Here is a 16,490-nt window from a genome sequence, read left to right as displayed (position 1 = left end):
ATGGCCCTTGCATCTTCCTTAGCTTTATTCCTATTATTTGCATAATTAATTCTTGGTGGGGAACATTTGGAAAAATCTATCTTAGACTTTTCATAGATTTGTCTCAACAAATTGTGAAAGAAAAGCAGTCAGATAAACATATTTTATCTTCTAGAAAGTAACTTTATTTATTGGATTCCATGTACGTATTGTTTGTTTGTGGAATCATGATACATGTTTTGAGTTTGTAAACCATTCAGGTTATGAAAGTTCTTAACCTGCTTTTCTTAATCGTGATCTACAAAAAGATTAAATGCACTAACATATATTATGTTTTAGAATAATACTAAATCATATTGTCTTTGTTAATAACATGTATTATCCAAAAGGTTTAATTTTAAAATCTCTTAACTGACGTGAAAGCTAAATCGAGCTCATTCTTATCATTCTCAGACTTGGGTATCTTGTAGTTCGCCTAAACTACAATTGTCATAATCAACTCGGCTAAGCAAATGCAATATATGCAATCAAACTTTTAAACTGTTGTTTTCTATATAGTTAAAATTCGTTTAAGGTGTTTCATTTCTTATACTTCATCTTATGTAAACATATATCGTTAGAATGCGAAGTTGCATAACCAAAACTAAACCACACAAGTGCCACATCATCACTTTCACAAATATCATTAACCTAATAAGCTATATGTACATTCAGCCTCCTTGTGACTTGCAAGTTGTCACTTTTTTTCCTTGATTTATAATATTTGGCCTTCTAAAAATAAAATAAAATAAAATAACAAATTCTATTTAAAATTAAAACTAAGATATACACAAGCATTAATGTTGCAGGTCCTTTATTGCTAATGTAAATCTAATATTTTGATAATTACTACAGTTTATGTTGACAATACACATCTTTTAGATGCGCATGCTTCATTATGAAGAAGAAAAGTAAACCAGTCAAATATCCAAGAAGTCTAAAAATGTCAACGAAATCATGTTCGAGTTGTGTTAGTATTCTTCAAAAGAATGTGTTGACCATATTATACAGGCTAACAAACTTTTATTCCATTACCAGGGAAAATCATTACCTTTTTACCAGTTTATAGCTATCAAATATCGACAAAAACATAAAAGTTGGTAACATTTTGGTACACAAGAGACCTCAACTTCTGATTTCAGATTGTTTAAAATCTTTGTAAATATACATATCTAATAACGTAGTCTAAATTCTATAAAATTATAACAAAAGAAATTTAAAGTTGATAAGCATACAAAAGAGAGACGGATAAATTACTCTGTTTTATCTTCTTCCAAATCAACATCATCGTCAGATCTCAATTCTGCTAAATCTTTTGTAGTAAGAGCAACAGAAACAGGAGACGGTTTTATGAGAGTCAATGTATCATCCTTGTCAAACTCTTCACTTCCATCATCAGAATATGCATATCTGTCCCACCAAAATAAAAGTTGTAAAATCACAAAAATACCCCTAAGACGAGTGGCTTCCATGTTTGAAATAAAACACAATCCAAATCTAGAATAGTAAAAAGAAACCGCAATCAGTAAATTCATGTACTTTACCGCATTGAGTTCTGAGATGGGGCCCAAAGAGCACATATGACACAGAGAAGAGAGAAAGACAGAACATGCCAGAAAGCAGGTATAATCCAAGCATTTTGCCATTGCTCATTGTATATATCAGTTGACTTGAAATAAAGCTGCAAAAAATAAAAGACAAGACAATTTATTCATGCAGTTTGTCCTAATAAAACAATCAGCAATTTATTAAGGTTAATATTAGGGGTTTTGTTGATAAGAGTTCACATTTCTCAGCATTCACAATGTGATTATGCATGGCAAAAAACATGTTATATCACGTTATTGTGTACAGTAACAAATCTTACCTCGTAGCATATCCAGCCTACAGATACAATAACAGCTACAGCCAAAGCATTTGTGAATTTCCTGTATATATCTAATTTGGCCATCATTCTTTTAGCCTGTCATATCATATAACCCATTCAAGTTAGGATACCAATGTCAATAGTTATCACATATGACAGTAAATAGTATTGCAGAAAGTGGAAGGTGGAAATTATTAAAGACACTTAATAGCATAAATCATATGGGCTTATTTAAAAACCTTTGATACAGTTTCATCCATTTGTTTTACACAGGATGATTCTGTGAAATGGAAACTTCAACCTTTTCCCGTCTCAAGACTGCATATTTCAAATATATTCTTCATTAAGAAGATATATTTGAAATATGCAAATAAGAAAACGTCATTTTGAATACAAATGAGAGATACCATCCCAAGTAAGCACCAAATACCAAATTTGGTGTAAAAGTATAACGCCAACTTTTGATAACTTACATTCTTAACCCTTTTAAATATTGTTTTCTTACCTTATACCTTTTATCATATATTAGTTAATTTATGTATCTGTTAACAGTTCAACATAGAGAATATAAATAAAAACATACGAAATATATAATTAAAACAATGTCATTGAGATCATTGAAACAAATCCACTATGCATGTAACATTTACTTTTTAAAGTGGATATAGTTCTATTGGTAAGTTTTATAACTAAATAACTTCAAATATTCAAGAAAGAGATAAAATTAAAGATGCATACATGATAAATATGATTACTTCAGATTTATATATAACTAACTTTATTATACAAAAAGAGTTGATTAGAACTTATAGATAAAAATATATTAATTTAGTTTAAATCATATGTACCTAATATCATATTTAAAACATTTAAACTAACATAACCTACAATGTATATATAAGTTAACAATCTTTATAAAAGGTTGGTGTATACATTAAAGTGAAACGAAATTTGATGTAAAAGAATGCACTTTTAACACCAAATTTGGTGCAACTTTTCATGCATACACACATATAAGGTACACAAAAAATTGCATTAACAAAGAGAAAGTACCTGGAGCTTATTTAGAGTGGAAGAAAGTGAGGTAAATATCCATAAAACAAAAAATGCATCCAAGACTGCCACAGGTAGAGATAAAAATAACATCGCCTTTCCTGAAAGATCACTAACAGCACCAACATGTTCTACCAACTCAAGCACTTCAGAAGCAACAAAAAAAGTCCCGCCAAGCATAACAACTTTTGAAGTAAGACCACCCAAAGTTGGTCTTACAACACCATATCCCATGGAAACAGTTAAGATGATTAAGCGTGAAACAGTGCGCTTTATAGTGCCAAAAGTTACCGCCCATATGGTGATTCCCGTTGGTCGCACCCCACTTTCATTAAACTCTGCATAATCAAAATACCATAATGCCATCTCCAACATACCCAATGTTATAACTAAAGTTATACAATTCTGCAAATGCAAAACCTCTTTCCAGAATCTTGCATACTGAGAGAACCAAAAGATTCCAAGAACCAAAAATGCAAGTGACATGAACCCATAGAAGTTTAAAAGTGGTGCCATTCTACCAGGGAGATAACCGCTTGGATTTTTCCATATGGTTTTTCCTTCTACAACCAGATCAGCGAGCCGTGGTTCACAATGCATGAAGTACAAGTTATACATCCCTGTTCTTGTAATCTGTACAGATCTTGGTTCCAGAGTGGAAGTTTCATCATCTACATCAAATGTCGCACCAAAAACTTCAGGCCACCCGGGATTTGTTGTTGAGAGACGGTGAATAACTTCACCCTCTTTACATGCACCCAGTTTTGCCAGATCAGCAGTGCAGCAGATGGCTCTCTGGCCTCCATAGGCCGACCCACCTATAGTCTCTCTGTCATCCACCTCAAAAAGAATGGCATAAATCATCCCTGTGCTGAAATTGGAAGCCTCTTGTGGCCTTCTAAATACGATCTTTTCAAACCTAGATACAAATATAAAAAGAAACTCGTGTCAGACGACTCAGATCTGCAGTTCTTATTTATCACATCTGCACCTAAAACTGTGCAGTAAATCAATGGTTCATCACGTTTCCTCTGCTCAGGAAATTTAAATGAATAATGCAGAATGTTAAAACATTCATTTCTGAACAATAAACCCAGCTTCTAAAGAGGCAAATTAAGTATAAAATTTGGCATTGAGCCATTGACATATATTTTTTGCTTTATTGAAAATTAAGTACACAAATCAGTGTCAGAGGAACTAAGAAGTCAGGTAAAACGTGCATCAATCTTAATTAACACATGCTAATTCGAACGAAAAAATAAAATATTAAGCAATAAGCTATCGATCTGAGCTGCCTACATGCTATTTCTACTAGGTTAGTTTAAGGTAATTTCAAGCAATTAAACCATTCTTTCTGAACTATAAACCGAGCTTCTAAAGAGGCAAATTAAGTAAAACAATCAGCAATTTGGCATTCACATACTTTGCTTTCGTTGAAAGTAACTACAAATCACAATAAGATTCACAAGAACTAAGAACTCGTGCATCATTCTTAAGTAGCATACACTAATTCGAATGAAAACATAGAATGTTAAGCAGTAAGCTACGGATCTGAGCTGCCAACATGCTATTGCTGCTAGGTTTACTTATAGTCCAGCTCATTTAAATCAAAACACTTATTATTAGTGAATAATTCATACTCTTAATTTCAAATACTTACATCTAACTACAAGCATCAACTCTTACCGCAAATCAATCGTCTAATTAACTAGCATACACTAATTCGAACGAAAACATTCAAATGTTAAGCAGTAAGCTATGGATCTGAACTGCTGTTATTTCTGGTAGGTTTAGTTTAAGCTCATTTCAAGCAAAACGCTTATAATTAGTGGACGATCCACAACAAATTACAAGTAATTGCAAAATACGGTTAAATCATAACAGAATATACGGACCGAATATAGGCATCGCCGTTAGAAGATGCTTCAGAATGATTGAGATTAGGATGCGAGTAATATATTCCTTCACTTCCTCCATGGACTACATACGCATTTCCCTTCCTGGCGAACTTGACTCCGGAGTAATCATGAACTGAAGCTTCAACGCATAAAACCCTAACAAAGAGCAATAACGATATTGCCGTCAAGGAATCCAGGAACGGCATTGCTGCTGCTTCTGGTTTTATGTTATGGAATTCGGATCTACAGACAGTTAGATCTGTGTAGAGGAAGTGAGAGTGTTAGATCTTGAGCTGAACGCGTGACTTGAAGAATGAATGAATGAATTCTAACTAACCATGGTTAAGTTGAGGTTGACTTATGTAGTTATGTGGTTACCAAAAATGATGCACCGACTACTTGGATGCAAGTCGTCAAACATTGTCATAAAATCAATTTAATTTGCATAATACCCCACACCCTCCTATACGTCCTATGGAGGCTATATGGAGGCCTATGCGCCTCGTATACGGGGTGGGGTGTATTGATGGGCATTTTAGTAAAAAAATATGGTGTACCTAGAAAACCCATAATACAAACCTTGTTTATTCGGTTATTCCTCTATTATTTTTTAAATAAATACTTTTGCTTTTCAGTAAAGCAACTTACTTAAATGTAAGCGACAATGGCCAAATAGAACTTTAGAAGTCCCCGCGATTATATAACGATGGTTAGGAACATATGTATAACATTAAACAAAGTTCTAAAAATTCAAATCCTAACTCAATGTCGTTAGCAACGGTGGATCTGGAAAATTCTTATAGAAATCAAAAGTTTACTTGAGCCAGTTTTCTATCAGTGATAATATTAAATCTTTTTAGGTTGGATAGAGTCATGTGATAAAAAGATAAAAACCAATATTTATCTAGGGTACAACTTAATCTTAAGAAATCATTCATCACATTCATATTTCCTAAATTTACATATATGAAATATGAACTCAAATCATCTAATAAGTTCCAAGTTAACATCAATAAAACATTCCAATATGATTGTAATCGTTGGAGGTCAGGATCAAAATTTCTTGTGGTTGTTCATGATTAAATTGTATATATACAAAATCATGTGGTGTGACCAGTCACACCCCGTTTCACCAACTTAAGTCCGCCAATCGCCTTTAGCTATGATCCACGCCTCATGTAAACAATTAACAATGAGACCAATTGAAAACCACACAGAAAGATTAAAGAAACACATTCAAGGTTGATTTTAACCACTTCCAAAGCCTACAGTTACCCCTAGGCCCTAACTTTTTACACTACCTTCAATTTTGCAAATATGTATTGAACCCTCCTGTATAGTCTGTAGAAAATAACAGATAAAATGATCGCAGGCACTGGTATTTTGTCGGTTAATAAACAATGCCAATCGTAAAGAAAAACTTCTAGAACTGTAAAATGATGAAATACAAAGGCAAAAGCAATGTACACATTAAAAACCAAACCTAAAACATTATTCCAACCAAAAGCAATCACCTTTACAACTTAATAATTTGAAAAGGTTATACTGAAACTATGCAACTGAAAGTACAAATGAAAAGGGTAAAACAGAACAGTCAGCATGAATCGCCCACGTTAATATTTGCGGATGACACGCATGAATGATAGAAAAAGAAAACAGAATAAGTTAGTCCATATCAAGAAACTCCATCCTCTTTCTCATTGTACCCTTGAGATCTGTAGCCTCCCTCTCTACTTTCTGCGCCTGCAACAAAATATGCAAACAATCATCAGTTATCATTTGAGCAAACTGGAGTATTCATAACCAAATTTAATTAGGCACAAAACAAAAACAAACTTAAAGACAGTTCATTGATTTTGTCAAAACTGTTAACTTGCCACTTTTTTCTGTTAATTTTGTTAACAAAGCTGACGGGACATTTGGTTTATCAATAATCATTTTAGTGTAAACACATACATCGCATGGCATTTGATATGATATTTAATATTTAGTTTTATACGAGTTGTTTTTCTAGAATATCATTTTTTTCAAACTTATAAACAATTTATTATTTAATTCTTTTTCCAAAGGTAATTACTATTTTTTTGCATATGTGGCAGTCAGTGTGACATCAACTAGTGCCACATCAATAATGTACGGGTAAAATCAGTTAAAACAGATCCTGGTGCTAACAATCGGTGATACGGATCCTATTTTGTGCCCGACATAAAGTTGGTTGAAAATTAAAAAAAAATGTAAGGCTCGTTTCTATTCTGTTTCTATTTCGTGCAGTTTGCCCTTGCTATTAGAACTCTGTAAAAATAAAATTTTGTGACACTAAAAAATCCACTTAACTTAATCTTCTTTATACTTAAGTAGGGTAGCAGCTATGAACAGCTTGCATGTTTAACTATATCTACATATCTTGAAGATAAAATCATAAAATATAACTACTTTTTTACCAAATAATAGCTAAGGACATTTTCTAAAAAAAGAATCCTTAAAAACAGACAGCTATCTACCACACAGATACAAAACTTGAAAGTTATTACACATAAAATCACCTAACAGTGGTTTGCTACCTGTTTATCGGTAAGATGTAAGTATGTTTCAATAATAACAATTTTTCAGAGTACAGTCCACAAAAACAAGCCAAATCTTTTCATTTGAAACGGAATAATCACACAAAATTGTAAGTATGTAACTTGATTTTGCCTTTTTGTCATTGCATCTAAGATAAAAATGGTTCTTTTTTTTCCATTGAGTTTAATATACTTTCAATTTTTGACTTAGTATGAAGATGTGGCAGGGTGCCATGTCACCATTTGCTTGCCATAGAAAGTTTTTCATACATACAATGACAAAAGGATCAAATAAGTAATATAGTGGTGTAATCAACACATAAAGCTCACCTTTTTTATCTCAGCTTCAGAAACACGAGTCATATGAGGGGGAAGTTCCTCCATCTCTAGATCCTTAATTCACATAACAATTTATCAACACACGACCAAAAAGAACAAAACTTTATCAACGAAACGTAATTTTGAAACAGAGGACATACCAGCTCTCCTATCAACACAACATTCTCGCCACGAATTACATAAAGACCAAGTGAGATGTCACAATAAAGATCACCAACAATAACTCGTTCACACGCCCCTTCAAGAACAGCATTGGCTGCATGTGATCACACACTCTTTCTCAATAATATAATCGCCAAAATATTTTTACAATAATACAAGTTCAATAAGAGGTGAAAAATTCCAGTACCGAATTGATCAAACGAGCGAAGTATCCCCAACAGCTTCCTACCATCCCTTAGCAATACAAGAAGCTTCCCTGTACATCAATTCATATTTAGACAATGCTATATTCTATTATTTAAAACAGAGTATATATAATATCAGATTCAAAACCCAGATACAGATTGATGCATAATAAAATGATAATAATAACTTACGATCAAGATAGCTAGCAAGAGAAGTGGAGAGATAGATATCTTCAGGACCGGCCCACGACATTGCATTCAACCTTAATTGTTGTTAATTTTCTACACCGATTGAACAAAGCCTAGAAGAGAAAATAAATAACCCCAGATCTGAATTCAACACACTCCTTGATCTAAAAAAACAGTAAGAAAGAGTGGTGGTGGTGGTGGTGGTGGTGGTGGTTATTATTCTTGTTGTTAATTTTACGTCTATAAACCCTAATTATTTATTTATCCCCAAATCTGGAAGGAAGGGGGTTTGACGTCGTTTCGTACCTTCCGGACTGATATATATTAAATGCTTTTATGCATACACCATGTTGGTTATTTACATATAAGGGTAGTCTTTATGAGTTGTATAGACTCTATACGGCTCGTATAGGTGCACAGTCAAGTCTTTTTCAACCAAAAGTGTCAGGGTTTATTCTTTTGTATCGTATAGCCCCTATACGGCTCGTATAGGGCTATATGACTCGTATATGGTCTATTTGACTCGTATAGTTTTTTTTTTCAATTTTAAAATTACAAAATATTTAAAATAACACCCGAGTTGGTTACAAAATAAAAATATACATAACAACCTACGTATAATATGAGCGTTTCGGGGTAACGAATTTTTAGTTTCATTTGTTGGTGTAGATGTTGGTATTATCTTACAAAGCAACACACAAATCTTACATGGTTTGAGAAAGAAAATCCGATACCTGGTCTATACGGGTCGTATACCACCTATACGAGTCGTATAGACCAGAAAAGTAATTAAAAATCTCTGGTCAAAGTACATGCTGACATGCTGTATATACGAGTCGTATAGACCCTATACGGGTCGTATAGGTCAGACGAGTTACGTAGGCTATACGAGCTGGAAAATCTATACGGCTCGTATAGGGTCTATACGGCTCGTATAGACTGCAAAAAGCTGTCACACTGACGCATTCATACGCAAGTCAATAAGTTAGGGCTATACGACTTATATAGGCCCTATACGAGTCGTATAGCCTTATTGTATGCATAGCATGACCCATCTCAAAGTCGTATCTACGAAATCCTTTTTTTTGTTTAGCTTTATTTTATTAAAAAATAAAAAAATTAATCAACATATTACTACAAAACGATTACAATAAAGTTGCAGGCAAATGACAACAAGCTGCGCCGCAACCCCCTTTGAATAGCAAAGTCAATCTTATCAAAAACGAAGCTTTGGGACCTAGGTTTCAAAGATATTCTGTGTACGACACGCTGAACCATACTAAAAAATTCATAGCCTCTATTTAGCCCTTTAACATATGGGGTATGATAAAACTGACAATCTGTTATCTTCAATAGTTCAATATATGCATTTGGGTATGTGACATACGTATCCAGAGTATCATTTTCTCTACACAAAAGCATCCTTTATGCGGTCAAGCTAGAGATGAATGAGGTGGTTGTAATCCTAGTAGATTTCTGCTCTTATACATTGGGCTACCTATTGTACGAATGCATAAAGGAACTGGCAGTCTATTCTTGATAAATTCAATGCAAAACTCTTCAAGTGGAAAGCTAACACGTTATTGTTTGGAGGTAGATTAACCTTGGTCAAATCAGTTTTGGGAAGCTTGGCGTGTTATTTCTCACTCTACCTGGCTCCGTGCAAAGTCAGGAAATTGTTAGAAAGTAAAGGGAGGTTTATTTGGCAGTAATAATGAAAAAGATCAAATAAATTAGTGTGTCATGGAGAGAGATAGTTCGTGCTACAGAACATGGTACACTTGGGTGCTTTTTGTTTTTACTCAAAAGCACTTCTCCACCTCTTTTGTCTGTACTGAGAAGAGGGCGCGCAGACGTTGGGCTCTGCAGTGTGTTTGTTTTTCCGAAGACGTTTCATTAAAAAACGTCTGCGCGCCCTATTCTCCCAGAAGTATTGGTATTGTTACTTCTCACATCTTCTAACCCAATTTATTTCTATCATGACACAAAACACCAGTATCCTTTATCATTCTTCTCCATTCTCAAACCCTAGCCCCCAAACCCACATTCCTCCCTGTCCACCAGCCGCACCACCACCACCTTCGCATCACCGCCACCATCTCACACCTCCACCACCATCTCCTAGTCGCCACCAGTCACACCACCCTTATACGCCACCAGTCGCACCACCACCCCTCGCAACACTCTCACAACCACACCACCGCTAGCCGCACCACCACTACTCACCTTCGCACAGCCGGAACCTGCCAGCCGCCACCTTCGAACCACCATCTGTAAGGCTGCAATTTTTTTTCTCCTACAGAATCACAATTTCTTAATACTAGCCAACCACCAATGGTATTTGAGGAATCAGTATTTGTGACCAAGTTAATTGAAACTCTAATAACCCTGTCTTCCAAATTGAATTTTTGGAGCTCCATTTTAAGCTTAATAAATGGAGAAGTAGCGGCAACAAAAAATGAAACAGCAAAGATTTCTTTAATTTTTTTATTTATTTTGTTTCTTGTTTTCCTTTATTTTTTTATTGCAATATCTTTTTTTTAATTGTTCTTATTAGGATTTGATTTATGATTTGAGTTATGAACGACTTGTTCTTATTAGATTGTTGATGTGAGTTATGGATCTTGTTGTTATATGTTCGTGAAATTAGGATCTGACAGTTTATTTAAATTTCAGTTTATGTTAATACTGTGTAGATGTTAAAAAACAAACAATCTTCTTGTTACAGACTGCAGACCTTTGGTCCACCTCTTCTGCTATAGATGTCTGCAGATGTGGTCCGCAGACTACAGACGTTAAACCTCTTCAAAAACAAACAATACCTTGGTGTTGGTAGCCTTAAAGTTGTAAATACCACTCTATTAGCAAAATGGTGGTCAATATATAGGAATGATAAAGCCTCTTTATGTGTTAAAACAATTTTGGCCTTACATAATGTTGTTAGGCAATGGAGTTGGGTATCAACAAAGAAATCGTTGGGGGAACCTGAAAATCGATCAACATGTTGAAACACTTAAAGTCGAACTTTTATATGAATTTTAGAGAGCGTTTAAAGGTTCTATTTGGGAAATGTGATAAAACAATGTCCTGGTTAGATAAATGGGCATGTAAAACATCTTTGAAAGATATGCTCCATTCTTCTTCGCATTAGAACTTAGAAATAAATTTAAAAAGAAAAAGAGAAAAAAAGATACTTGTCCGTGAGAGACTGGCTTAGAGAAATGGTGGGTTGGTATGGAACTGGGGTTGGAGCTCCTGATATTCCTTTGTAATTTGGTTTGGCAGTTGGTTTTGTATTTCTTTACACTTTCTTTTCTTTGTACATTTAAGGCTCTTGCTCCTTGCTAGATGTCCATGTTTTAGTTTTATTAAAGTTGCCCTTTAAAAAATATACTTTTATTGTATAAAGGTATGCATCATATACGAGCATGTCATTATACGTGAGAGGTAAAAGGGGATGGAATACACGTTTAGGGTTGCATGACTTACATTTATTAACCCCAAAGATGTTCAATTTACGTCCTAATTAAATGAGATGAGATATAACTTATACAAATAAACTCTATAAACAACTTAATTGTCAAAACTTTAGTTTAGGTATTTTCTCCTACATAACAACTACTTAGTATGATAGGGGTACGATAAAAAAGAATGAAAAGCAGAAGTTCAATACCAAAAAACAAAACAAACATGAATGGGTGAGTTTTACTCATATATAGTACAACAAAACATGCATTCATACCCATGAATATGGATAAACGCATGAAAAAACAAACAAACAAAGAAGCTAGCCTTTGCTTTAAGTGATCTCAACTTTTGGTCATCCATCCTTCTTGTCAATGAAGTTGAGAAAAAAAAAACAAGGCATTTTTCAACCTTAAAACCTCAAACATCATCAAGAAAATGATACAATTTTTGTCATCAGGGTTGTCGAGAAATCTCTACAAGGTATAGTAACATGATCAACTTGATTTCATATCTCTAGAACGATATCTGCAAGTTTACGGGGAAAATCATCGATACAATTTTTTCATAAAGAATTACGTGGGCTTTTGTTATATTCACACAGAGGTTTCTGGACTTGTATTCAAGGTGAAGTCCATAAACTTCTAAAAACACAAACAAAATGTCACTTACCTAAACTTTAAGGACATAATCATGTAAAACCACTTATTCGTTGAAAATTTATAATTTTAGGCTTTTAATCATACCGACATATGTTGTTATAACAAGAAGTCTGTTTTTATTTGTCGAGTGTGTTAACTTACAAAATCAATTATGTAAATATAAAGTACGTACTAGTGACTTTTGTAAGTCCAAACAAAAATATATTTTCTAAACGTAAAAAGACTCACATTCGGAATCGGTTTTGACCCATTTTGACCCGTCCATTTCATTTTCATCATCTACAACTTTCCCTTTCTTGTGATGTAGTCTTCTATCCTCAATTAGCTTTCTTGCTGATGATGCTTGAGAATTTTGCGGGTTAATCTTGTTCTTAAGCATAGCCCTTAAAAGCTACATTTATCACAATCGTAATCAGAAATCAAGAAACCAAACTAATAAGCAAAAAAAAAAAAAAGATTTTATCGATCACCTTTTCCATTCTTGATTCCGGAAGTGGATCACGAAAACTAGGAATTGTTGGAAGTCCATCGCCACATACGAAAAATTTCTTAAAAAGAAGAGAAATCGATTTCTTTCCAATTGCTTTCTTATTGTTGTCTATGCAAATGTCCTTGCATCTACCAAGAATGGCTTTAACAGTTCGGTCGATATCTTCTTTATCATTGACTTCCGTGTTGACTTTGACTGAAAGTCTACGGTCAACTTCTAGGCTTGATGGGCAGTTAAGGAATCTATCCAATGGGAGATCAGCAGGAATTTCTTGTTTTTTTGACAAGAGATTTGTCAGCTCTTTTTGTAGTTTTTCGATCTCTTCAGATGTGAATTCAGAGAGATCTGTTACTCTAGTTTCTTGAATTTCTTCGTTTTCGATTGGTAAATCATTGTTGCCAAACGTTCCTATTGTTAGCAACCCGTGTGGCCAATCACTAAACTCGTCGTTTCGAGGTTCTTGTTTGGTGTGATCTATAACATGCATATATAAACATGGATGTTATTTCAAGTTGAATGACAACAATGCAAGAAGTCCTTTTTCGTGAATCCTTTACGGATTTACAAGATCTATACTTGTATATTATATTTGAAAGCTATAAAATTCAATAATCTTACAAAATCAAACCAAGAAACGTGTCTTTGAATTTTTGAGTAATTAAACTCTTTTATTAAAAGTTATAACAACAATAACGTAAAAGTTGATATGATATCATAATGAATTCAAGAACAAGTGAACAAGCCTTTGATCCAAAGTTTAATAATACCAATTTCTGACAAACATAAATTTAAAAACAACATGGTACGTGTATGTGCATGCAATGATGCAAATTATTGTATTGTATACCAGAAGCGACACAAAGACATAAAATAACATACAATCTTTCTTTAAAATAATAGTACTTCAAGTAAACCAATAAGATGCATAATCATATCCCACATGTAACATAAACAAACATGATTCTGATTTTAAGTTGAAGGAAAATTCAGGATTGCATTTTTCTTTATATCTTAATGGAAGGGTTTTCAAGATCCATACTTGTTCCATCAATTTGAAATTAAGATCCTAATTTCTATATTCTTGAAAAATCAAAATAAATAACTCTGTCTTCGTATTTTAGCCTTTTAGGCCACATACACAACATGTCAATAGATCGTTGACATACCCATGTATTAAAAACAAGACCCTTTTCATCAAGTTATAGTACCATTTGATGATAACCATATACTCAAATTTATGGTTTATGATGGATAAAATTTCTTTCTTGTACATGCATGCAAATTAATCTTACATTATATACTAAAACAGCCTAAAACATGAAATAACATAGATTTTGAATTTTTAAATAGTCATTCAGATAAACCAATAGCTAAGACGATCATAAGTCCATAACTCGTTTAACATTAAACGAAAACGACAAAAGTTAACCAAAAAACAAAGATTACTTACGAGCAGAAGAAGCAACATTTTTGTTCTTTCCTTGTCCACCATTAAACTTATTTTGCATCCAACTAAGAAGCTGCAATAAAACGTAAATCCAGTCATATAAGCAAAACATGCAAACCATGAAAATGCAAACACGACCTACATAAACCGCCATGTCTCACCTTCATGATGGTGGTTATTATATATGCAACTAGAAACGGCGGTGACGATGGTGGTGAATGGGTGAGAGACCAAAGGAAATGTGGCCAGCTTTGAAGAGGCCAATAAGAGTTTTGCTTTTGTTGATAATAATAAAATAAAATTTTCGATAGGCTTCAAGTCCCCAAGTGACTTCAATAAATCTAGTCTGCATCCAACCTTCCCATTTATTTATAGTTAATAAAACTGAATTAAAAATAAAAGAGGGATTTGAATATTTGATCTCATGCGTAAAGACATTATGAGATTATAATAATCTATCCATGTTTCCTCGTAACAATACACATGCCAAACAATGTCGACTGCTGTGTGTTGAAGGTGTATACGTGTCAAGATTTTACTCCGTTGGATCCATCTTGATGCTCCAAATCACTATGGGTTTATGTGCTATGATTTCTTGATTTTACATTGGTCAATAATGAATCTAGATGAACCGATTTTTTTTGTACTTATTTCTTCCTTCTCAAATTTCTTTGTAGGTACGTACATTTGGTGTTACTACATAATATGTATTTACATCGAAGGGGAATATAATAAATTTAGTGTTTCTTTTCTTCATTTACTGAAAGTAAGATACCCACAAAATATAGTGATGTAGGATCATCATGAATCTTTTTTATTATTTGTTTATCTTTTATTATTTTACGTTTATATCGTTTCCATGTTTATCTCATTTTCTTTTAGTATAAATAGTGTGCTAGGGTTTCTTTGTTATTCAGTTTTTGATTAAGTTATTTATAAAGAACATTGTTCTTGGAACTTCGGTTCGTTTTATCGTCTTTGTTAATCATGAGTTTCTCGAGCCATTCATATAGTATCCCATGCATATTAGATTTTTCTTAATTTGAAAGAATAAAGAAGTGATGTTTTAGTATCATATATGGTTAGTTAATAACTTAATATGAATATATGCAACGAGTTCTAATATGACTAGATGATAATATATTCTTACCCTACAAAAATTGTGATTGTGAGATAAGGGTATCTGTAGTGGAGAGGGAAAAACACTATTTTTAATTGTCATATCAACGCACGTAAACACGTGGCCTTTTTCAAATTTACACACGATGGTTAGAGTCCCTTATAATGTACTACTAAATAATTATATATAAATAAACACATTAATTACGCCGTACCCACACAAATGCACAAGCCACTTTTTGGACGAAAAGGAATGGGGCGTTTTTGGTGCTTTATGGTGTCGGGCGGCCCCATTACGAATACCCTAATAGTAACCATGTATTGATGTAAAAGGTTTATATAATTAAACATAGTTTTTATAAGAGTTAAGTCATCTAAAAAGACACAATAGATTACTAAATATAACACAATGTCGAACAAAATATAAAACAATGATGAGTAATATAACATAATATCGAGAAAAAAGACATAATGTCGAAGAAAAAAAAGACAAACTAACAAAAAAAACAAAAACAAAATGATATGAACAAAAAATTTAAAAGCTACAAGCCACAAACCGAAAAACAAAAACCTAAAATTTAATATCTTAGAGTTCGACGAGACGATTCTAATGCCGTCAGTTTGAGTTCAATCGAAGTCCATTTGATACTCTTTATATGGCACTAGGTTATTGACCCGTGAACGCCACGGGTGGAAATATATAAATCGTCTAATAAAAACATATAATTTAACCGAAAATATTGCTTGTTCTTGAAAGTAAGTTCATTAAATCATATATTGGATATAATGAATTGTTAATTAGAAGATCTTCAGGAATTTTTACATTCATTCGTCATCATTAGGAACCCCCCCCCCCCCAACATTCCTTTCACCTATATCCTATAGTTAATTCGAAAATTATTTTATCTCTTCAACATGTAAGGATTGGAATCCAACTGTGAGCCTCGTGTTTTTTTGATAGTTTAAGTACCTTTCACTTTAACAAGATGTAGGAAGAACTAATTGAAGTGTAATTTAAAATAAACACGAACAAAA

General features: G+C 33.3%; 2 protein-coding genes and 1 pseudogene across 3 annotated transcripts; all 3 read right to left on the bottom strand.

The window, feature by feature from the left end:
- Window positions 1–1,050: 1,050 nt before the first annotated feature.
- On the bottom strand, window positions 1,051–5,117 carry LOC143555507 (uncharacterized). The gene is made up of 5 exons (XM_077045041.1): window positions 4,834–5,117; window positions 2,939–3,857; window positions 1,886–1,981; window positions 1,563–1,699; window positions 1,051–1,428 (listed from the first exon to the last, which is right to left on the bottom strand). Exons 1-5 carry the CDS (start codon window positions 5,040–5,042, stop codon window positions 1,272–1,274), a joined length of 1,518 nt encoding a protein of 505 aa, XP_076901156.1. The 5' UTR covers window positions 5,043–5,117; the 3' UTR covers window positions 1,051–1,271.
- A 1,049-nt stretch (window positions 5,118–6,166) lies between these two features.
- LOC143553958 (sm-like protein LSM1B) lies at window positions 6,167–8,572 on the bottom strand. The gene is made up of 5 exons (XM_077043842.1): window positions 8,276–8,572; window positions 8,086–8,154; window positions 7,877–7,992; window positions 7,728–7,790; window positions 6,167–6,579 (listed from the first exon to the last, which is right to left on the bottom strand). The coding sequence occupies exons 1-5, from the start codon at window positions 8,334–8,336 to the stop codon at window positions 6,502–6,504; spliced, it is 387 nt and encodes a 128-aa protein (XP_076899957.1). The 5' UTR covers window positions 8,337–8,572; the 3' UTR covers window positions 6,167–6,501.
- Window positions 8,573–12,245: 3,673 nt separating this feature from the next.
- On the bottom strand, window positions 12,246–13,376 carry LOC143552545 (protein DEEPER ROOTING 1 pseudogene; annotated as a pseudogene). The gene is made up of 3 exons (XR_013138675.1): window positions 12,870–13,376; window positions 12,628–12,790; window positions 12,246–12,265 (listed from the first exon to the last, which is right to left on the bottom strand). The product of XR_013138675.1 is annotated as a protein DEEPER ROOTING 1 pseudogene (transcript).
- Window positions 13,377–16,490: the final 3,114 nt, after the last annotated feature.

Source organism: Bidens hawaiensis, unplaced genomic scaffold (assembly GCF_021521415.1).
Source record: "Bidens hawaiensis isolate Kalapana, Puna unplaced genomic scaffold, B.hawaiensis_p1.1 tig00001032_1, whole genome shotgun sequence".
NCBI lineage: Eukaryota > Viridiplantae > Streptophyta > Magnoliopsida > Asterales > Asteraceae > Bidens > Bidens hawaiensis.
Note: the sequence above shows the minus strand (reverse complement) of the source record. Positions and strands in the feature narration are given on the sequence as shown.